The 20,569-nt window shown below is 67.4% G+C and overlaps 2 protein-coding genes across 2 annotated transcripts in view; both read right to left on the reverse strand.

Moving 5' to 3' along the window:
• Positions 1 to 20,569, reverse strand: part of LOC105092402 (mucin-12) — a 106,138-nt gene that overhangs the window by 39,872 nt on the left and 45,697 nt on the right. The gene's annotated exons all lie outside the window — the stretch shown is intronic.
• LOC135319254 (mucin-3B-like) overlaps positions 1 to 20,569 on the reverse strand; it is a 36,976-nt gene that overhangs the window by 4,141 nt on the left and 12,266 nt on the right. Inside the window, exons 14-33 of the mRNA XM_064478759.1 lie at positions 19,658 to 20,504; positions 18,807 to 19,519; positions 16,851 to 18,542; positions 15,734 to 16,586; positions 14,883 to 15,595; positions 13,766 to 14,618; positions 12,915 to 13,627; positions 11,804 to 12,650; positions 10,953 to 11,665; positions 9,842 to 10,688; positions 8,991 to 9,703; positions 7,874 to 8,726; positions 7,023 to 7,735; positions 5,912 to 6,758; positions 5,061 to 5,773; positions 3,944 to 4,796; positions 3,093 to 3,805; positions 1,976 to 2,828; positions 1,125 to 1,837; positions 8 to 860 (exon numbers count right to left, since the gene is read on the reverse strand). Of these exons, the coding sequence (XP_064334829.1) occupies positions 8 to 860; positions 1,125 to 1,837; positions 1,976 to 2,828; positions 3,093 to 3,805; positions 3,944 to 4,796; positions 5,061 to 5,773; positions 5,912 to 6,758; positions 7,023 to 7,735; positions 7,874 to 8,726; positions 8,991 to 9,703; positions 9,842 to 10,688; positions 10,953 to 11,665; positions 11,804 to 12,650; positions 12,915 to 13,627; positions 13,766 to 14,618; positions 14,883 to 15,595; positions 15,734 to 16,586; positions 16,851 to 18,542; positions 18,807 to 19,519; positions 19,658 to 20,504 (16,615 nt within the window). The remainder of the gene's footprint in view (positions 1 to 7; positions 861 to 1,124; positions 1,838 to 1,975; positions 2,829 to 3,092; positions 3,806 to 3,943; positions 4,797 to 5,060; positions 5,774 to 5,911; positions 6,759 to 7,022; positions 7,736 to 7,873; positions 8,727 to 8,990; positions 9,704 to 9,841; positions 10,689 to 10,952; positions 11,666 to 11,803; positions 12,651 to 12,914; positions 13,628 to 13,765; positions 14,619 to 14,882; positions 15,596 to 15,733; positions 16,587 to 16,850; positions 18,543 to 18,806; positions 19,520 to 19,657; positions 20,505 to 20,569) is intronic.

The following is a 20,569-nucleotide window of genomic DNA, read 5'->3' on the forward strand; positions in this document are numbered from 1 at the left end:
TGGTCACTGGAGAGGAGGCGTGGGAGGCCAGGGAGCTGGCGGTGCGCCTGGGGGTGACCGATGATGTGACTGGGGGCTGAGAAGTAGTGCGTGTCGTGAAAGGCTGTGCAGGCGTGTCACTGGAGGGAGGAAGCGTGGTCGTGTGCAGTGTGCTGGTGCCGGGGCCGGTGCTGGTGCTGGTGCTGGTGGAGGCAGCGGTGGCCCCCTGGGGCGGGGTGGTCCTGCTACTGCTGGTGGACGTGGAAGGGGAGGCTGCAGAGGTCCCGGGAGCGGCTGCAGTGACGGAGGGAGAGGCAGCGCGGTGGGTACTTGGGGGCACGGATGTCGTGTCGGGCATCGTGGCCGAGGTGGTGAGGGCACTGAGTGTTGCGGCTGTGGTGTGGACGGTGGGGGAGGACGGGATGACACGCGTGCGGGTGGGGGCCAGGCTGGAGAGAGTGGGTGTGGAGGTGAGGTCAGTGGTGATGGTCAAGGAGGCAGTGGGGCTGGTGGATGTGGAGCGGGTGGTGGGTGTGCTGGTGGGCGTGCCCGAAGGCTCAGGAGACGGAGCTAGGGTTCTGGATGTCTGCAGGGAAGCAGGGCTAGGGAGAGGCGAGGTAACTGCAGATGTGCTTGAGCCTCCCGTGGAGTAGGCGGTTGGGGGAGTGATGCCCGAGGTACTCCGTGGGGCTGCCGGGGTGGGTGTGGTTCGCAGGTGTGCCGTGGCTGTCACGGTGGTTCCTGTCGTGGAGGGGGTGGGCAGAGGGGTTGTGATGGAGGTGGCGGGGGCGGCCGTGTCGGCGGGAGTGGTGATTTCCCGTGTGATGGTGGTGGTGGCGGTGGCGGTGGCGGTGGCGGTGGCGGTGGCGGTGCTGGGAGTACTAGGGGGAGGTGGAGGGGTGGACGTGGCCTGGGTGGTGGGGATGGTGGTGACCAAGGTGGAGAGAGGGCTAGGGTTGGGGGCGGAAGTGGGGACTGGCTCTGCGCTTGAGGCAGGAGGAGAGGACAGAGGCAGGCTCGTGGATGAGGTCCCGGTCTTGGCGGCCCCTCGAGAGGAAGTGGGGGAGGTGGGGGAGCCGACTGTGTTTGTGGGGGTGACGGATGAGGTGATTGGCGGAACGGAAGTCCTCTCTGTCCTGGGGGACTGTGAGGGCATGTCCTTGCTAGGTGGGACCGTGCTGGTGCTCAGTGTGCTGCTGCTCGTGGCCGGCGGAGGGCTACTCTCGGCCTGAGTGGCCTTGGGCCTGCTGGCAGGCGTGGGAGAGGGGCCAGCGGATGGAACCGGAGTGCTGGTGGTGAGGGAGGGGGTGGCAGTGCCGTGGGCACTTGTGAGCGGGGATGTGGTAGCAGGCAGCGGGGCAGAGGTGGTGGTGACAGCGAGAGTGGTGCCTGGGATGTGCAGGGGGCCGGAAGAGGGCATGACACTTGTGGGGCTTGGTGACTTGCTGGAGCTGAGGCCGGTCAGGGTGGTCAGTGAGCCAGGGGTCCTAGTGGATGTGGAGTTGGTGGTGGTTGGCGTGGCGGTGGAGATGCCTGTACTGGCAGAAGATGGAGCTGGGGTGGTGGAGGTGTGCGGGCCGGCAGAGGTAGAGGGGGAGGAGGCCACTGCCGACGTGACTGTGCTTCCAGTGGGGTAGAAGGTTGAGGACGGGCTGCCTGGAGTAGTGTGCGGTGTTGTCGGGCTGGGTGTGGTTCGCAGGGGTGAGGTGGCCGTCGCGGTGGTGTCGGTGGTGGAGGGAGTGGGCCAGAGGGTTGTGACCGAGGCGGAGGTGGCGGGGGTTGCGGTGTCAGTGGGCGTGGTGATTCCCGTTGCGATGGGGGTGGGGGTCCCAGTGGGAGGTGGAGGGGTGGACGTGGCCTGGGTGGTGGGGATGGTGGTGACCAAGGTGGAGAGAGGGCTCGGGTGCGGGGCGGAAGTGGGGGCTGGCCGTGCGCTTGAGGCAGGAGGAGAAGACAGAGGCAGGCTCGTGGCTGAGGTGAAGGTATCGGTGGTCACTGGAGAGGAGGCGTGGGAGGCCAGGGAGCTGGCGGTGCGCCTGGGGGTGACCGATGATGTGACTGGGGGCTGAGAAGTAGTGCGTGTCGTGAAAGGCTGTGCAGGCGTGTCACTGGAGGGAGGAAGCGTGGTCGTGTGCAGTGTGCTGGTGCCGGGGCCGGTGCTGGTGCTGGTGCTGGTGGAGGCAGCGGTGGCCCCCTGGGGCGGGGTGGTCCTGCTACTGCTGGTGGACGTGGAAGGGGAGGCTGCAGAGGTCCCGGGAGCGGCTGCAGTGACGGAGGGAGAGGCAGCGCGGTGGGTACTTGGGGGCACGGATGTCGTGTCGGGCATCGTGGCCGAGGTGGTGAGGGCACTGAGTGTTGCGGCTGTGGTGTGGACGGTGGGGGAGGACGGGATGACACGCGTGCGGGTGGGGGCCAGGCTGGAGAGAGTGGGTGTGGAGGTGAGGTCAGTGGTGATGGTCAAGGAGGCAGTGGGGCTGGTGGATGTGGAGCGGGTGGTGGGTGTGCTGGTGGGCGTGCCCGAAGGCTCAGGAGACGGAGCTAGGGTTCTGGATGTCTGCAGGGAAGCAGGGCTAGGGAGAGGCGAGGTAACTGCAGATGTGCTTGAGCCTCCCGTGGAGTAGGCGGTTGGGGGAGTGATGCCCGAGGTACTCCGTGGGGCTGCCGGGGTGGGTGTGGTTCGCAGGTGTGCCGTGGCTGTCACGGTGGTTCCTGTCGTGGAGGGGGTGGGCAGAGGGGTTGTGATGGAGGTGGCGGGGGCGGCCGTGTCGGCGGGAGTGGTGATTTCCCGTGTGATGGTGGTGGTGGCGGTGGCGGTGGCGGTGGCGGTGGCGGTGGCGGTGCTGGGAGTACTAGGGGGAGGTGGAGGGGTGGACGTGGCCTGGGTGGTGGGGATGGTGGTGACCAAGGTGGAGAGAGGGCTAGGGTTGGGGGCGGAAGTGGGGACTGGCTCTGCGCTTGAGGCAGGAGGAGAGGACAGAGGCAGGCTCGTGGATGAGGTCCCGGTCTTGGCGGCCCCTCGAGAGGAAGTGGGGGAGGTGGGGGAGCCGACTGTGTTTGTGGGGGTGACGGATGAGGTGATTGGCGGAACGGAAGTCCTCTCTGTCCTGGGGGACTGTGAGGGCATGTCCTTGCTAGGTGGGACCGTGCTGGTGCTCAGTGTGCTGCTGCTCGTGGCCGGCGGAGGGCTACTCTCGGCCTGAGTGGCCTTGGGCCTGCTGGCAGGCGTGGGAGAGGGGCCAGCGGATGGAACCGGAGTGCTGGTGGTGAGGGAGGGGGTGGCAGTGCCGTGGGCACTTGTGAGCGGGGATGTGGTAGCAGGCAGCGGGGCAGAGGTGGTGGTGACAGCGAGAGTGGTGCCTGGGATGTGCAGGGGGCCGGAAGAGGGCATGACACTTGTGGGGCTTGGTGACTTGCTGGAGCTGAGGCCGGTCAGGGTGGTCAGTGAGCCAGGGGTCCTAGTGGATGTGGAGTTGGTGGCGGTTGGCGTGGCGGTGGAGATGCCTGTACTGGCAGAAGATGGAGCTGGGGTGGTGGAGGTGTGCGGGCCGGCAGAGGTAGAGGGGGAGGAGGCCACTGCCGACGTGACTGTGCTTCCAGTGGGGTAGAAGGTTGAGGACGGGCTGCCTGGAGTAGTGTGCGGTGTTGTCGGGCTGGGTGTGGTTCGCAGGGGTGAGGTGGCCGTCGCGGTGGTGTCGGTGGTGGAGGGAGTGGGCCAGAGGGTTGTGACCGAGGCGGAGGTGGCGGGGGTTGCGGTGTCAGTGGGCGTGGTGATTCCCGTTGCGATGGGGGTGGGGGTCCCAGTGGGAGGTGGAGGGGTGGACGTGGCCTGGGTGGTGGGGATGGTGGTGACCAAGGTGGAGAGAGGGCTCGGGTGCGGGGCGGAAGTGGGGGCTGGCCGTGCGCTTGAGGCAGGAGGAGAAGACAGAGGCAGGCTCGTGGCTGAGGTGAAGGTATCGGTGGTCACTGGAGAGGAGGCGTGGGAGGCCAGGGAGCTGGCGGTGCGCCTGGGGGTGACCGATGATGTGACTGGGGGCTGAGAAGTAGTGCGTGTCGTGAAAGGCTGTGCAGGCGTGTCACTGGAGGGAGGAAGCGTGGTCGTGTGCAGTGTGCTGGTGCCGGGGCCGGTGCTGGTGCTGGTGCTGGTGGAGGCAGCGGTGGCCCCCTGGGGCGGGGTGGTCCTGCTACTGCTGGTGGACGTGGAAGGGGAGGCTGCAGAGGTCCCGGGAGCGGCTGCAGTGACGGAGGGAGAGGCAGCGCGGTGGGTACTTGGGGGCACGGATGTCGTGTCGGGCATCGTGGCCGAGGTGGTGAGGGCACTGAGTGTTGCGGCTGTGGTGTGGACGGTGGGGGAGGACGGGATGACACGCGTGCGGGTGGGGGCCAGGCTGGAGAGAGTGGGTGTGGAGGTGAGGTCAGTGGTGATGGTCAAGGAGGCAGTGGGGCTGGTGGATGTGGAGCGGGTGGTGGGTGTGCTGGTGGGCGTGCCCGAAGGCTCAGGAGACGGAGCTAGGGTTCTGGATGTCTGCAGGGAAGCAGGGCTAGGGAGAGGCGAGGTAACTGCAGATGTGCTTGAGCCTCCCGTGGAGTAGGCGGTTGGGGGAGTGATGCCCGAGGTACTCCGTGGGGCTGCCGGGGTGGGTGTGGTTCGCAGGTGTGCCGTGGCTGTCACGGTGGTTCCTGTCGTGGAGGGGGTGGGCAGAGGGGTTGTGATGGAGGTGGCGGGGGCGGCCGTGTCGGCGGGAGTGGTGATTTCCCGTGTGATGGTGGTGGTGGCGGTGGCGGTGGCGGTGGCGGTGGCGGTGGCGGTGCTGGGAGTACTAGGGGGAGGTGGAGGGGTGGACGTGGCCTGGGTGGTGGGGATGGTGGTGACCAAGGTGGAGAGAGGGCTAGGGTTGGGGGCGGAAGTGGGGACTGGCTCTGCGCTTGAGGCAGGAGGAGAGGACAGAGGCAGGCTCGTGGATGAGGTCCCGGTCTTGGCGGCCCCTCGAGAGGAAGTGGGGGAGGTGGGGGAGCCGACTGTGTTTGTGGGGGTGACGGATGAGGTGATTGGCGGAACGGAAGTCCTCTCTGTCCTGGGGGACTGTGAGGGCATGTCCTTGCTAGGTGGGACCGTGCTGGTGCTCAGTGTGCTGCTGCTCGTGGCCGGCGGAGGGCTACTCTCGGCCTGAGTGGCCTTGGGCCTGCTGGCAGGCGTGGGAGAGGGGCCAGCGGATGGAACCGGAGTGCTGGTGGTGAGGGAGGGGGTGGCAGTGCCGTGGGCACTTGTGAGCGGGGATGTGGTAGCAGGCAGCGGGGCAGAGGTGGTGGTGACAGCGAGAGTGGTGCCTGGGATGTGCAGGGGGCCGGAAGAGGGCATGACACTTGTGGGGCTTGGTGACTTGCTGGAGCTGAGGCCGGTCAGGGTGGTCAGTGAGCCAGGGGTCCTAGTGGATGTGGAGTTGGTGGTGGTTGGCGTGGCGGTGGAGATGCCTGTACTGGCAGAAGATGGAGCTGGGGTGGTGGAGGTGTGCGGGCCGGCAGAGGTAGAGGGGGAGGAGGCCACTGCCGACGTGACTGTGCTTCCAGTGGGGTAGAAGGTTGAGGACGGGCTGCCTGGAGTAGTGTGCGGTGTTGTCGGGCTGGGTGTGGTTCGCAGGGGTGAGGTGGCCGTCGCGGTGGTGTCGGTGGTGGAGGGAGTGGGCCAGAGGGTTGTGACCGAGGCGGAGGTGGCGGGGGTTGCGGTGTCAGTGGGCGTGGTGATTCCCGTTGCGATGGGGGTGGGGGTCCCAGTGGGAGGTGGAGGGGTGGACGTGGCCTGGGTGGTGGGGATGGTGGTGACCAAGGTGGAGAGAGGGCTCGGGTGCGGGGCGGAAGTGGGGGCTGGCCGTGCGCTTGAGGCAGGAGGAGAAGACAGAGGCAGGCTCGTGGCTGAGGTGAAGGTATCGGTGGTCACTGGAGAGGAGGCGTGGGAGGCCAGGGAGCTGGCGGTGCGCCTGGGGGTGACCGATGATGTGACTGGGGGCTGAGAAGTAGTGCGTGTCGTGAAAGGCTGTGCAGGCGTGTCACTGGAGGGAGGAAGCGTGGTCGTGTGCAGTGTGCTGGTGCCGGGGCCGGTGCTGGTGCTGGTGCTGGTGGAGGCAGCGGTGGCCCCCTGGGGCGGGGTGGTCCTGCTACTGCTGGTGGACGTGGAAGGGGAGGCTGCAGAGGTCCCGGGAGCGGCTGCAGTGACGGAGGGAGAGGCAGCGCGGTGGGTACTTGGGGGCACGGATGTCGTGTCGGGCATCGTGGCCGAGGTGGTGAGGGCACTGAGTGTTGCGGCTGTGGTGTGGACGGTGGGGGAGGACGGGATGACACGCGTGCGGGTGGGGGCCAGGCTGGAGAGAGTGGGTGTGGAGGTGAGGTCAGTGGTGATGGTCAAGGAGGCAGTGGGGCTGGTGGATGTGGAGCGGGTGGTGGGTGTGCTGGTGGGCGTGCCCGAAGGCTCAGGAGACGGAGCTAGGGTTCTGGATGTCTGCAGGGAAGCAGGGCTAGGGAGAGGCGAGGTAACTGCAGATGTGCTTGAGCCTCCCGTGGAGTAGGCGGTTGGGGGAGTGATGCCCGAGGTACTCCGTGGGGCTGCCGGGGTGGGTGTGGTTCGCAGGTGTGCCGTGGCTGTCACGGTGGTTCCTGTCGTGGAGGGGGTGGGCAGAGGGGTTGTGATGGAGGTGGCGGGGGCGGCCGTGTCGGCGGGAGTGGTGATTTCCCGTGTGATGGTGGTGGTGGCGGTGGCGGTGGCGGTGGCGGTGGCGGTGCTGGGAGTACTAGGGGGAGGTGGAGGGGTGGACGTGGCCTGGGTGGTGGGGATGGTGGTGACCAAGGTGGAGAGAGGGCTAGGGTTGGGGGCGGAAGTGGGGACTGGCTCTGCGCTTGAGGCAGGAGGAGAGGACAGAGGCAGGCTCGTGGATGAGGTCCCGGTCTTGGCGGCCCCTCGAGAGGAAGTGGGGGAGGTGGGGGAGCCGACTGTGTTTGTGGGGGTGACGGATGAGGTGATTGGCGGAACGGAAGTCCTCTCTGTCCTGGGGGACTGTGAGGGCATGTCCTTGCTAGGTGGGACCGTGCTGGTGCTCAGTGTGCTGCTGCTCGTGGCCGGCGGAGGGCTACTCTCGGCCTGAGTGGCCTTGGGCCTGCTGGCAGGCGTGGGAGAGGGGCCAGCGGATGGAACCGGAGTGCTGGTGGTGAGGGAGGGGGTGGCAGTGCCGTGGGCACTTGTGAGCGGGGATGTGGTAGCAGGCAGCGGGGCAGAGGTGGTGGTGACAGCGAGAGTGGTGCCTGGGATGTGCAGGGGGCCGGAAGAGGGCATGACACTTGTGGGGCTTGGTGACTTGCTGGAGCTGAGGCCGGTCAGGGTGGTCAGTGAGCCAGGGGTCCTAGTGGATGTGGAGTTGGTGGTGGTTGGCGTGGCGGTGGAGATGCCTGTACTGGCAGAAGATGGAGCTGGGGTGGTGGAGGTGTGCGGGCCGGCAGAGGTAGAGGGGGAGGAGGCCACTGCCGACGTGACTGTGCTTCCAGTGGGGTAGAAGGTTGAGGACGGGCTGCCTGGAGTAGTGTGCGGTGTTGTCGGGCTGGGTGTGGTTCGCAGGGGTGAGGTGGCCGTCGCGGTGGTGTCGGTGGTGGAGGGAGTGGGCCAGAGGGTTGTGACCGAGGCGGAGGTGGCGGGGGTTGCGGTGTCAGTGGGCGTGGTGATTCCCGTTGCGATGGGGGTGGGGGTCCCAGTGGGAGGTGGAGGGGTGGACGTGGCCTGGGTGGTGGGGATGGTGGTGACCAAGGTGGAGAGAGGGCTCGGGTGCGGGGCGGAAGTGGGGGCTGGCCGTGCGCTTGAGGCAGGAGGAGAAGACAGAGGCAGGCTCGTGGCTGAGGTGAAGGTATCGGTGGTCACTGGAGAGGAGGCGTGGGAGGCCAGGGAGCTGGCGGTGCGCCTGGGGGTGACCGATGATGTGACTGGGGGCTGAGAAGTAGTGCGTGTCGTGAAAGGCTGTGCAGGCGTGTCACTGGAGGGAGGAAGCGTGGTCGTGTGCAGTGTGCTGGTGCCGGGGCCGGTGCTGGTGCTGGTGCTGGTGGAGGCAGCGGTGGCCCCCTGGGGCGGGGTGGTCCTGCTACTGCTGGTGGACGTGGAAGGGGAGGCTGCAGAGGTCCCGGGAGCGGCTGCAGTGACGGAGGGAGAGGCAGCGCGGTGGGTACTTGGGGGCACGGATGTCGTGTCGGGCATCGTGGCCGAGGTGGTGAGGGCACTGAGTGTTGCGGCTGTGGTGTGGACGGTGGGGGAGGACGGGATGACACGCGTGCGGGTGGGGGCCAGGCTGGAGAGAGTGGGTGTGGAGGTGAGGTCAGTGGTGATGGTCAAGGAGGCAGTGGGGCTGGTGGATGTGGAGCGGGTGGTGGGTGTGCTGGTGGGCGTGCCCGAAGGCTCAGGAGACGGAGCTAGGGTTCTGGATGTCTGCAGGGAAGCAGGGCTAGGGAGAGGCGAGGTAACTGCAGATGTGCTTGAGCCTCCCGTGGAGTAGGCGGTTGGGGGAGTGATGCCCGAGGTACTCCGTGGGGCTGCCGGGGTGGGTGTGGTTCGCAGGTGTGCCGTGGCTGTCACGGTGGTTCCTGTCGTGGAGGGGGTGGGCAGAGGGGTTGTGATGGAGGTGGCGGGGGCGGCCGTGTCGGCGGGAGTGGTGATTTCCCGTGTGATGGTGGTGGTGGCGGTGGCGGTGGCGGTGGCGGTGGCGGTGGTGGTGCTGGGAGTACTAGGGGGAGGTGGAGGGGTGGACGTGGCCTGGGTGGTGGGGATGGTGGTGACCAAGGTGGAGAGAGGGCTAGGGTTGGGGGCGGAAGTGGGGACTGGCTCTGCGCTTGAGGCAGGAGGAGAGGACAGAGGCAGGCTCGTGGATGAGGTCCCGGTCTTGGCGGCCCCTCGAGAGGAAGTGGGGGAGGTGGGGGAGCCGACTGTGTTTGTGGGGGTGACGGATGAGGTGATTGGCGGAACGGAAGTCCTCTCTGTCCTGGGGGACTGTGAGGGCATGTCCTTGCTAGGTGGGACCGTGCTGGTGCTCAGTGTGCTGCTGCTCGTGGCCGGCGGAGGGCTACTCTCGGCCTGAGTGGCCTTGGGCCTGCTGGCAGGCGTGGGAGAGGGGCCAGCGGATGGAACCGGAGTGCTGGTGGTGAGGGAGGGGGTGGCAGTGCCGTGGGCACTTGTGAGCGGGGATGTGGTAGCAGGCAGCGGGGCAGAGGTGGTGGTGACAGCGAGAGTGGTGCCTGGGATGTGCAGGGGGCCGGAAGAGGGCATGACACTTGTGGGGCTTGGTGACTTGCTGGAGCTGAGGCCGGTCAGGGTGGTCAGTGAGCCAGGGGTCCTAGTGGATGTGGAGTTGGTGGTGGTTGGCGTGGCGGTGGAGATGCCTGTACTGGCAGAAGATGGAGCTGGGGTGGTGGAGGTGTGCGGGCCGGCAGAGGTAGAGGGGGAGGAGGCCACTGCCGACGTGACTGTGCTTCCAGTGGGGTAGAAGGTTGAGGACGGGCTGCCTGGAGTAGTGTGCGGTGTTGTCGGGCTGGGTGTGGTTCGCAGGGGTGAGGTGGCCGTCGCGGTGGTGTCGGTGGTGGAGGGAGTGGGCCAGAGGGTTGTGACCGAGGCGGAGGTGGCGGGGGTTGCGGTGTCAGTGGGCGTGGTGATTCCCGTTGCGATGGGGGTGGGGGTCCCAGTGGGAGGTGGAGGGGTGGACGTGGCCTGGGTGGTGGGGATGGTGGTGACCAAGGTGGAGAGAGGGCTCGGGTGCGGGGCGGAAGTGGGGGCTGGCCGTGCGCTTGAGGCAGGAGGAGAAGACAGAGGCAGGCTCGTGGCTGAGGTGAAGGTATCGGTGGTCACTGGAGAGGAGGCGTGGGAGGCCAGGGAGCTGGCGGTGCGCCTGGGGGTGACCGATGATGTGACTGGGGGCTGAGAAGTAGTGCGTGTCGTGAAAGGCTGTGCAGGCGTGTCACTGGAGGGAGGAAGCGTGGTCGTGTGCAGTGTGCTGGTGCCGGGGCCGGTGCTGGTGCTGGTGCTGGTGGAGGCAGCGGTGGCCCCCTGGGGCGGGGTGGTCCTGCTACTGCTGGTGGACGTGGAAGGGGAGGCTGCAGAGGTCCCGGGAGCGGCTGCAGTGACGGAGGGAGAGGCAGCGCGGTGGGTACTTGGGGGCACGGATGTCGTGTCGGGCATCGTGGCCGAGGTGGTGAGGGCACTGAGTGTTGCGGCTGTGGTGTGGACGGTGGGGGAGGACGGGATGACACGCGTGCGGGTGGGGGCCAGGCTGGAGAGAGTGGGTGTGGAGGTGAGGTCAGTGGTGATGGTCAAGGAGGCAGTGGGGCTGGTGGATGTGGAGCGGGTGGTGGGTGTGCTGGTGGGCGTGCCCGAAGGCTCAGGAGACGGAGCTAGGGTTCTGGATGTCTGCAGGGAAGCAGGGCTAGGGAGAGGCGAGGTAACTGCAGATGTGCTTGAGCCTCCCGTGGAGTAGGCGGTTGGGGGAGTGATGCCCGAGGTACTCCGTGGGGCTGCCGGGGTGGGTGTGGTTCGCAGGTGTGCCGTGGCTGTCACGGTGGTTCCTGTCGTGGAGGGGGTGGGCAGAGGGGTTGTGATGGAGGTGGCGGGGGCGGCCGTGTCGGCGGGAGTGGTGATTTCCCGTGTGATGGTGGTGGTGGCGGTGGCGGTGGCGGTGGCGGTGGCGGTGCTGGGAGTACTAGGGGGAGGTGGAGGGGTGGACGTGGCCTGGGTGGTGGGGATGGTGGTGACCAAGGTGGAGAGAGGGCTAGGGTTGGGGGCGGAAGTGGGGACTGGCTCTGCGCTTGAGGCAGGAGGAGAGGACAGAGGCAGGCTCGTGGATGAGGTCCCGGTCTTGGCGGCCCCTCGAGAGGAAGTGGGGGAGGTGGGGGAGCCGACTGTGTTTGTGGGGGTGACGGATGAGGTGATTGGCGGAACGGAAGTCCTCTCTGTCCTGGGGGACTGTGAGGGCATGTCCTTGCTAGGTGGGACCGTGCTGGTGCTCAGTGTGCTGCTGCTCGTGGCCGGCGGAGGGCTACTCTCGGCCTGAGTGGCCTTGGGCCTGCTGGCAGGCGTGGGAGAGGGGCCAGCGGATGGAACCGGAGTGCTGGTGGTGAGGGAGGGGGTGGCAGTGCCGTGGGCACTTGTGAGCGGGGATGTGGTAGCAGGCAGCGGGGCAGAGGTGGTGGTGACAGCGAGAGTGGTGCCTGGGATGTGCAGGGGGCCGGAAGAGGGCATGACACTTGTGGGGCTTGGTGACTTGCTGGAGCTGAGGCCGGTCAGGGTGGTCAGTGAGCCAGGGGTCCTAGTGGATGTGGAGTTGGTGGTGGTTGGCGTGGCGGTGGAGATGCCTGTACTGGCAGAAGATGGAGCTGGGGTGGTGGAGGTGTGCGGGCCGGCAGAGGTAGAGGGGGAGGAGGCCACTGCCGACGTGACTGTGCTTCCAGTGGGGTAGAAGGTTGAGGACGGGCTGCCTGGAGTAGTGTGCGGTGTTGTCGGGCTGGGTGTGGTTCGCAGGGGTGAGGTGGCCGTCGCGGTGGTGTCGGTGGTGGAGGGAGTGGGCCAGAGGGTTGTGACCGAGGCGGAGGTGGCGGGGGTTGCGGTGTCAGTGGGCGTGGTGATTCCCGTTGCGATGGGGGTGGGGGTCCCAGTGGGAGGTGGAGGGGTGGACGTGGCCTGGGTGGTGGGGATGGTGGTGACCAAGGTGGAGAGAGGGCTCGGGTGCGGGGCGGAAGTGGGGGCTGGCCGTGCGCTTGAGGCAGGAGGAGAAGACAGAGGCAGGCTCGTGGCTGAGGTGAAGGTATCGGTGGTCACTGGAGAGGAGGCGTGGGAGGCCAGGGAGCTGGCGGTGCGCCTGGGGGTGACCGATGATGTGACTGGGGGCTGAGAAGTAGTGCGTGTCGTGAAAGGCTGTGCAGGCGTGTCACTGGAGGGAGGAAGCGTGGTCGTGTGCAGTGTGCTGGTGCCGGGGCCGGTGCTGGTGCTGGTGCTGGTGGAGGCAGCGGTGGCCCCCTGGGGCGGGGTGGTCCTGCTACTGCTGGTGGACGTGGAAGGGGAGGCTGCAGAGGTCCCGGGAGCGGCTGCAGTGACGGAGGGAGAGGCAGCGCGGTGGGTACTTGGGGGCACGGATGTCGTGTCGGGCATCGTGGCCGAGGTGGTGAGGGCACTGAGTGTTGCGGCTGTGGTGTGGACGGTGGGGGAGGACGGGATGACACGCGTGCGGGTGGGGGCCAGGCTGGAGAGAGTGGGTGTGGAGGTGAGGTCAGTGGTGATGGTCAAGGAGGCAGTGGGGCTGGTGGATGTGGAGCGGGTGGTGGGTGTGCTGGTGGGCGTGCCCGAAGGCTCAGGAGACGGAGCTAGGGTTCTGGATGTCTGCAGGGAAGCAGGGCTAGGGAGAGGCGAGGTAACTGCAGATGTGCTTGAGCCTCCCGTGGAGTAGGCGGTTGGGGGAGTGATGCCCGAGGTACTCCGTGGGGCTGCCGGGGTGGGTGTGGTTCGCAGGTGTGCCGTGGCTGTCACGGTGGTTCCTGTCGTGGAGGGGGTGGGCAGAGGGGTTGTGATGGAGGTGGCGGGGGCGGCCGTGTCGGCGGGAGTGGTGATTTCCCGTGTGATGGTGGTGGTGGCGGTGGCGGTGGCGGTGGCGGTGGCGGTGCTGGGAGTACTAGGGGGAGGTGGAGGGGTGGACGTGGCCTGGGTGGTGGGGATGGTGGTGACCAAGGTGGAGAGAGGGCTAGGGTTGGGGGCGGAAGTGGGGACTGGCTCTGCGCTTGAGGCAGGAGGAGAGGACAGAGGCAGGCTCGTGGATGAGGTCCCGGTCTTGGCGGCCCCTCGAGAGGAAGTGGGGGAGGTGGGGGAGCCGACTGTGTTTGTGGGGGTGACGGATGAGGTGATTGGCGGAACGGAAGTCCTCTCTGTCCTGGGGGACTGTGAGGGCATGTCCTTGCTAGGTGGGACCGTGCTGGTGCTCAGTGTGCTGCTGCTCGTGGCCGGCGGAGGGCTACTCTCGGCCTGAGTGGCCTTGGGCCTGCTGGCAGGCGTGGGAGAGGGGCCAGCGGATGGAACCGGAGTGCTGGTGGTGAGGGAGGGGGTGGCAGTGCCGTGGGCACTTGTGAGCGGGGATGTGGTAGCAGGCAGCGGGGCAGAGGTGGTGGTGACAGCGAGAGTGGTGCCTGGGATGTGCAGGGGGCCGGAAGAGGGCATGACACTTGTGGGGCTTGGTGACTTGCTGGAGCTGAGGCCGGTCAGGGTGGTCAGTGAGCCAGGGGTCCTAGTGGATGTGGAGTTGGTGGTGGTTGGCGTGGCGGTGGAGATGCCTGTACTGGCAGAAGATGGAGCTGGGGTGGTGGAGGTGTGCGGGCCGGCAGAGGTAGAGGGGGAGGAGGCCACTGCCGACGTGACTGTGCTTCCAGTGGGGTAGAAGGTTGAGGACGGGCTGCCTGGAGTAGTGTGCGGTGTTGTCGGGCTGGGTGTGGTTCGCAGGGGTGAGGTGGCCGTCGCGGTGGTGTCGGTGGTGGAGGGAGTGGGCCAGAGGGTTGTGACCGAGGCGGAGGTGGCGGGGGTTGCGGTGTCAGTGGGCGTGGTGATTCCCGTTGCGATGGGGGTGGGGGTCCCAGTGGGAGGTGGAGGGGTGGACGTGGCCTGGGTGGTGGGGATGGTGGTGACCAAGGTGGAGAGAGGGCTCGGGTGCGGGGCGGAAGTGGGGGCTGGCCGTGCGCTTGAGGCAGGAGGAGAAGACAGAGGCAGGCTCGTGGCTGAGGTGAAGGTATCGGTGGTCACTGGAGAGGAGGCGTGGGAGGCCAGGGAGCTGGCGGTGCGCCTGGGGGTGACCGATGATGTGACTGGGGGCTGAGAAGTAGTGCGTGTCGTGAAAGGCTGTGCAGGCGTGTCACTGGAGGGAGGAAGCGTGGTCGTGTGCAGTGTGCTGGTGCCGGGGCCGGTGCTGGTGCTGGTGCTGGTGGAGGCAGCGGTGGCCCCCTGGGGCGGGGTGGTCCTGCTACTGCTGGTGGACGTGGAAGGGGAGGCTGCAGAGGTCCCGGGAGCGGCTGCAGTGACGGAGGGAGAGGCAGCGCGGTGGGTACTTGGGGGCACGGATGTCGTGTCGGGCATCGTGGCCGAGGTGGTGAGGGCACTGAGTGTTGCGGCTGTGGTGTGGACGGTGGGGGAGGACGGGATGACACGCGTGCGGGTGGGGGCCAGGCTGGAGAGAGTGGGTGTGGAGGTGAGGTCAGTGGTGATGGTCAAGGAGGCAGTGGGGCTGGTGGATGTGGAGCGGGTGGTGGGTGTGCTGGTGGGCGTGCCCGAAGGCTCAGGAGACGGAGCTAGGGTTCTGGATGTCTGCAGGGAAGCAGGGCTAGGGAGAGGCGAGGTAACTGCAGATGTGCTTGAGCCTCCCGTGGAGTAGGCGGTTGGGGGAGTGATGCCCGAGGTACTCCGTGGGGCTGCCGGGGTGGGTGTGGTTCGCAGGTGTGCCGTGGCTGTCACGGTGGTTCCTGTCGTGGAGGGGGTGGGCAGAGGGGTTGTGATGGAGGTGGCGGGGGCGGCCGTGTCGGCGGGAGTGGTGATTTCCCGTGTGATGGTGGTGGTGGCGGTGGCGGTGGCGGTGGCGGTGGCGGTGGCGGTGCTGGGAGTACTAGGGGGAGGTGGAGGGGTGGACGTGGCCTGGGTGGTGGGGATGGTGGTGACCAAGGTGGAGAGAGGGCTAGGGTTGGGGGCGGAAGTGGGGACTGGCTCTGCGCTTGAGGCAGGAGGAGAGGACAGAGGCAGGCTCGTGGATGAGGTCCCGGTCTTGGCGGCCCCTCGAGAGGAAGTGGGGGAGGTGGGGGAGCCGACTGTGTTTGTGGGGGTGACGGATGAGGTGATTGGCGGAACGGAAGTCCTCTCTGTCCTGGGGGACTGTGAGGGCATGTCCTTGCTAGGTGGGACCGTGCTGGTGCTCAGTGTGCTGCTGCTCGTGGCCGGCGGAGGGCTACTCTCGGCCTGAGTGGCCTTGGGCCTGCTGGCAGGCGTGGGAGAGGGGCCAGCGGATGGAACCGGAGTGCTGGTGGTGAGGGAGGGGGTGGCAGTGCCGTGGGCACTTGTGAGCGGGGATGTGGTAGCAGGCAGCGGGGCAGAGGTGGTGGTGACAGCGAGAGTGGTGCCTGGGATGTGCAGGGGGCCGGAAGAGGGCATGACACTTGTGGGGCTTGGTGACTTGCTGGAGCTGAGGCCGGTCAGGGTGGTCAGTGAGCCAGGGGTCCTAGTGGATGTGGAGTTGGTGGTGGTTGGCGTGGCGGTGGAGATGCCTGTACTGGCAGAAGATGGAGCTGGGGTGGTGGAGGTGTGCGGGCCGGCAGAGGTAGAGGGGGAGGAGGCCACTGCCGACGTGACTGTGCTTCCAGTGGGGTAGAAGGTTGAGGACGGGCTGCCTGGAGTAGTGTGCGGTGTTGTCGGGCTGGGTGTGGTTCGCAGGGGTGAGGTGGCCGTCGCGGTGGTGTCGGTGGTGGAGGGAGTGGGCCAGAGGGTTGTGACCGAGGCGGAGGTGGCGGGGGTTGCGGTGTCAGTGGGCGTGGTGATTCCCGTTGCGATGGGGGTGGGGGTCCCAGTGGGAGGTGGAGGGGTGGACGTGGCCTGGGTGGTGGGGATGGTGGTGACCAAGGTGGAGAGAGGGCTCGGGTGCGGGGCGGAAGTGGGGGCTGGCCGTGCGCTTGAGGCAGGAGGAGAAGACAGAGGCAGGCTCGTGGCTGAGGTGAAGGTATCGGTGGTCACTGGAGAGGAGGCGTGGGAGGCCAGGGAGCTGGCGGTGCGCCTGGGGGTGACCGATGATGTGACTGGGGGCTGAGAAGTAGTGCGTGTCGTGAAAGGCTGTGCAGGCGTGTCACTGGAGGGAGGAAGCGTGGTCGTGTGCAGTGTGCTGGTGCCGGGGCCGGTGCTGGTGCTGGTGCTGGTGGAGGCAGCGGTGGCCCCCTGGGGCGGGGTGGTCCTGCTACTGCTGGTGGACGTGGAAGGGGAGGCTGCAGAGGTCCCGGGAGCGGCTGCAGTGACGGAGGGAGAGGCAGCGCGGTGGGTACTTGGGGGCACGGATGTCGTGTCGGGCATCGTGGCCGAGGTGGTGAGGGCACTGAGTGTTGCGGCTGTGGTGTGGACGGTGGGGGAGGACGGGATGACACGCGTGCGGGTGGGGGCCAGGCTGGAGAGAGTGGGTGTGGAGGTGAGGTCAGTGGTGATGGTCAAGGAGGCAGTGGGGCTGGTGGATGTGGAGCGGGTGGTGGGTGTGCTGGTGGGCGTGCCCGAAGGCTCAGGAGACGGAGCTAGGGTTCTGGATGTCTGCAGGGAAGCAGGGCTAGGGAGAGGCGAGGTAACTGCAGATGTGCTTGAGCCTCCCATGGAGTAGGCGGTTGGGGGAGTGATGCCCGAGGTACTCCGTGGGGCTGCCGGGGTGGGTGTGGTTCGCAGGTGTGCCGTGGCTGTCACGGTGGTTCCTGTCGTGGAGGGGGTGGGCAGAGGGGTTGTGATGGAGGTGGCGGGGGCGGCCGTGTCGGCGGGAGTGGTGATTTCCCGTGTGATGGTGGTGGTGGCGGTGGCGGTGGCGGTGGCGGTGGCGGTGGCGGTGCTGGGAGTACTAGGGGGAGGTGGAGGGGTGGACGTGGCCTGGGTGGTGGGGATGGTGGTGACCAAGGTGGAGAGAGGGCTAGGGTTGGGGGCGGAAGTGGGGACTGGCTCTGCGCTTGAGGCAGGAGGAGAGGACAGAGGCAGGCTCGTGGATGAGGTCCCGGTCTTGGCGGCCCCTCGAGAGGAAGTGGGGGAGGTGGGGGAGCCGACTGTGTTTGTGGGGGTGACGGATGAGGTGATTGGCGGAACGGAAGTCCTCTCTGTCCTGGGGGACTGTGAGGGCATGTCCTTGCTAGGTGGGACCGTGCTGGTGCTCAGTGTGCTGCTGCTCGTGGCCGGCGGAGGGCTACTCTCGGCCTGAGTGGCCTTGGGCCTGCTGGCAGGCGTGGGAGAGGGGCCAGCGGATGGAACCGGAGTGCTGGTGGTGAGGGAGGGGGTGGCAGTGCCGTGGGCACTTGTGAGCGGGGATGTGGTAGCAGGCAGCGGGGCAGAGGTGGTGGTGACAGCGAGAGTGGTGCCTGGGATGTGCAGGGGGCCGGAAGAGGGCATGACACTTGTGGGGCTTGGTGACTTGCTGGAGCTGAGGCCGGTCAGGGTGGTCAGTGAGCCAGGGGTCCTAGTGGATGTGGAGTTGGTGGTGGTTGGCGTGGCGGTGGAGATGCCTGTACTGGCAGAAGATGGAGCTGGGGTGGTGGAGGTGTGCGGGCCGGCAGAGGTAGAGGGGGAGGAGGCCACTGCCGACGTGACTGTGCTTCCAGTGGGGTAGAAGGTTGAGGACGGGCTGCCTGGAGTAGTGTGCGGTGTTGTCGGGCTGGGTGTGGTTCGCAGGGGTGAGGTGGCCGTCGCGGTGGTGTCGGTGGTGGAGGGAGTGGGCCAGAGGGTTGTGACCGAGGCGGAGGTGGCGGGGGTTGCGGTGTCAGTGGGCGTGGTGATTCCCGTTGCGATGGGGGTGGGGGTCCCAGTGGGAGGTGGAGGGGTGGACGTGGCCTGGGTGGTGGGGATGGTGGTGACCAAGGTGGAGAGAGGGCTCGGGTGCGGGGCGGAAGTGGGGGCTGGCCGTGCGATTGAGGCAGGAGGAGAAGACAGAGGCAGGCTCGTGGCTGAGGTGAAGGTATCGGTGGTCACTGGAGAGGAGGCGTGGGAGGCCAGGGAGCTGGCGGTGCGCCTGGGGGTGACCGATGATGCGACTGGGGGCTGAGAAGTAGTGCGTGTCGTGAAAGGCTGTGCAGGCGTGTCACTGGAGGGAGGAAGCGTGGTCGTGTGCAGTGTGCTGGTGCCGGGGCCGGTGCTGGTGCTGGTGCTGGTGGAGGCAGCGGTGGCCCCCTGGGGCGGGGTGGTCCTGCTACTGCTGGTGGACGTGGAAGGGGAGGCTGCAGAGGTCCCGGGAGCGGCTGCAGTGACGGAGGGAGAGGCAGCGCGGTGGGTACTTGGGGGCACGGATGTCGTGTCGGGCATCGTGGCCGAGGTGGTGAGGGCACTGAGTGTTGCGGCTGTGGTGTGGACGGTGGGGGAGGACGGGATGACACGCGTGCGGGTGGGGGCCAGGCTGGAGAGAGTGGGTGTGGAGGTGAGGTCAGTGGTGATGGTCAAGGAGGCAGTGGGGCTGGTGGATGTGGAGCGGGTGGTGGGTGTGCTGGTGGGCGTGCCCGAAGGCTCAGGAGACGGAGCTAGGGTTCTGGATGTCTGCAGGGAAGCAGGGCTAGGGAGAGGCGAGGTAACTGCAGATGTGCTTGAGCCTCCCGTGGAGTAGGCGGTTGGGGGAGTGATGCCCGAGGTACTCCGTGGGGCTGCCGGGGTGGGTGTGGTTCGCAGGTGTGCCGTGGCTGTCACGGTGGTTCCTGTCGTGGAGGGGGTGGGCAGAGGGGTTGTGATGGAGGTGGCGGGGGCGGCCGTGTCGGCGGGAGTGGTGATTTCCCGTGTGATGGTGGTGGTGGCGGTGGCGGTGGCGGTGGCGGTGCTGGGAGTACTAGGGGGAGGTGGAGGGGTGGACGTGGCCTGGGTGGTGGGGATGGTGGTGACCAAGGTGGAGAGAGGGCTAGGGTTGGGGGCGGAAGTGGGGACTGGCTCTGCGCTTGAGGCAGGAGGAGAGGACAGAGGCAGGCTCGTGGATGAGGTCCCGGTCTTGGCGGCCCCTCGAGAGGAAGTGGGGGAGGTGGGGGAGCCGACTGTGTTTGTGGGGGTGACGGATGAGGTGATTGGCGGAACGGAAGTCCTCTCTGTCCTGGGGGACTGTGAGGGCATGTCCTTGCTAGGTGGGACCGTGCTGGTGCTCAGTGTGCTGCTGCTCGTGGCCGGCGGAGGGCTACTCTCGGCCTGAGTGGCCTTGGGCCTGCTGGCAGGCGTGGGAGAGGGGCCAGCGGATGGAACCGGAGTGCTGGTGGTGAGGGAGGGGGTGGCAGTGCCGTGGGCACTTGTGAGCGGGGATGTGGTAGCAGGCAGCGGGGCAGAGGTGGTGGTGACAGCGAGAGTGGTGCCTGGGATGTGCAGGGGGCCGGAAGAGGGCATGACACTTGTGGGGCTTGGTGACTTGCTGGAGCTGAGGCCGGTCAGGGTGGTCAGTGAGCCAGGGGTCCTAGTGGATGTGGAGTTGGTGGTGGTTGGCGTGGCGGTGGAGATGCCTGTACTGGCAGAAGATGGAGCTGGGGTGGTGGAGGTGTGCGGGCCGGCAGAGGTAGAGGGGGAGGAGGCCACTGCCGACGTGACTGTGCTTCCAGTGGGGTAGAAGGTTGAGGACGGGCTGCCTGGAGTAGTGTGCGGTGTTGTCGGGCTGGGTGTGGTTCGCAGGGGTGAGGTGGCCGTCGCGGTGGTGTCGGTGGTGGAGGGAGTGGGCCAGAGGGTTGTGACCGAGGCGGAGGTGGCGGGGGTTGCGGTGTCAGTGGGCGTGGTGATTCCCGTTGCGATGGGGGTGGGGGTCCCAGTGGGAGGTGGAGGGGTGGACGTGGCCTGGGTGGTGGGGATGGTGGTGACCAAGGTGGAGAGAGGGCTCGGGTGCGGGGCGGAAGTGGGGGCTGGCCGTGCGCTTGAGGCAGGAGGAGAAGACAGAGGCAGGCTCGTGGCTGAGGTGAAGGTATCGGTGGTCACTGGAGAGGAGGCGTGGGAGGCCAGGGAGCTGGCGGTGCGCCTGGGGGTGACCGATGATGTGACTGGGGGCTGAGAAGTAGTGCGTGTCGTGAAAGGCTGTGCAGGCGTGTCACTGGAGGGAGGAAGCGTGGTCGTGTGCAGTGTGCTGGTGCCGGGGCCGGTGCTGGTGCTGGTGCTGGTGGAGGCAGCGGTGGCCCCCTGGGGCGGGGTGGTCCTGCTACTGCTGGTGGACGTGGAAGGGGAGGCTGCAGAGGTCCCGGGAGCGGCTGCAGTGACGGAGGGAGAGGCAGCGCGGTGGGTACTTGGGGGCACGGATGTCGTGTCGGGCATCGTGGCCGAGGTGGTGAGGGCACTGAGTGTTGCGGCTGTGGTGTGGACGGTGGGGGAGGACGGGATGACACGCGTGCGGGTGGGGGCCAGGCTGGAGAGAGTGGGTGTGGAGGTGAGGTCAGTGGTGATGGTCAAGGAGGCAGTGGGGCTGGTGGATGTGGAGCGGGTGGTGGGTGTGCTGGTGGGCGTGCCCGAAGGCTCAGGAGACGGAGCTAGGGTTCTGGATGTCTGCAGGGAAGCAGGGCTAGGGAGAGGCGAGGTAACTGCAGATGTGCTTGAGCCTCCCGTGGAGTAGGCGGTTGGGGGAGTGATGCCCGAGGTACTCCGTGGGGCTGCCGGGGTGGGTGTGGTTCGCAGGTGTGCCGTGGCTGTCACGGTGGTTCCTGTCGTGGAGGGGGTGGGCAGAGGGGTTGTGATGGAGGTGGCGGGGGCGGCCGTGTCGGCGGGAGTGGTGATTTCCCGTGTGATGGTGGTGGTGGCGGTGGCGGTGGCGGTGGCGGTGGCGGTGCTGGGAGTACTAGGGGGAGGTGGAGGGGTGGACGTGGCCTGGGTGGTGGGGATGGTGGTGACCAAGGTGGAGAG

Source organism: Camelus dromedarius, chromosome 24 (genome assembly GCF_036321535.1).
Source record: "Camelus dromedarius isolate mCamDro1 chromosome 24, mCamDro1.pat, whole genome shotgun sequence".
NCBI lineage: Eukaryota > Metazoa > Chordata > Mammalia > Artiodactyla > Camelidae > Camelus > Camelus dromedarius.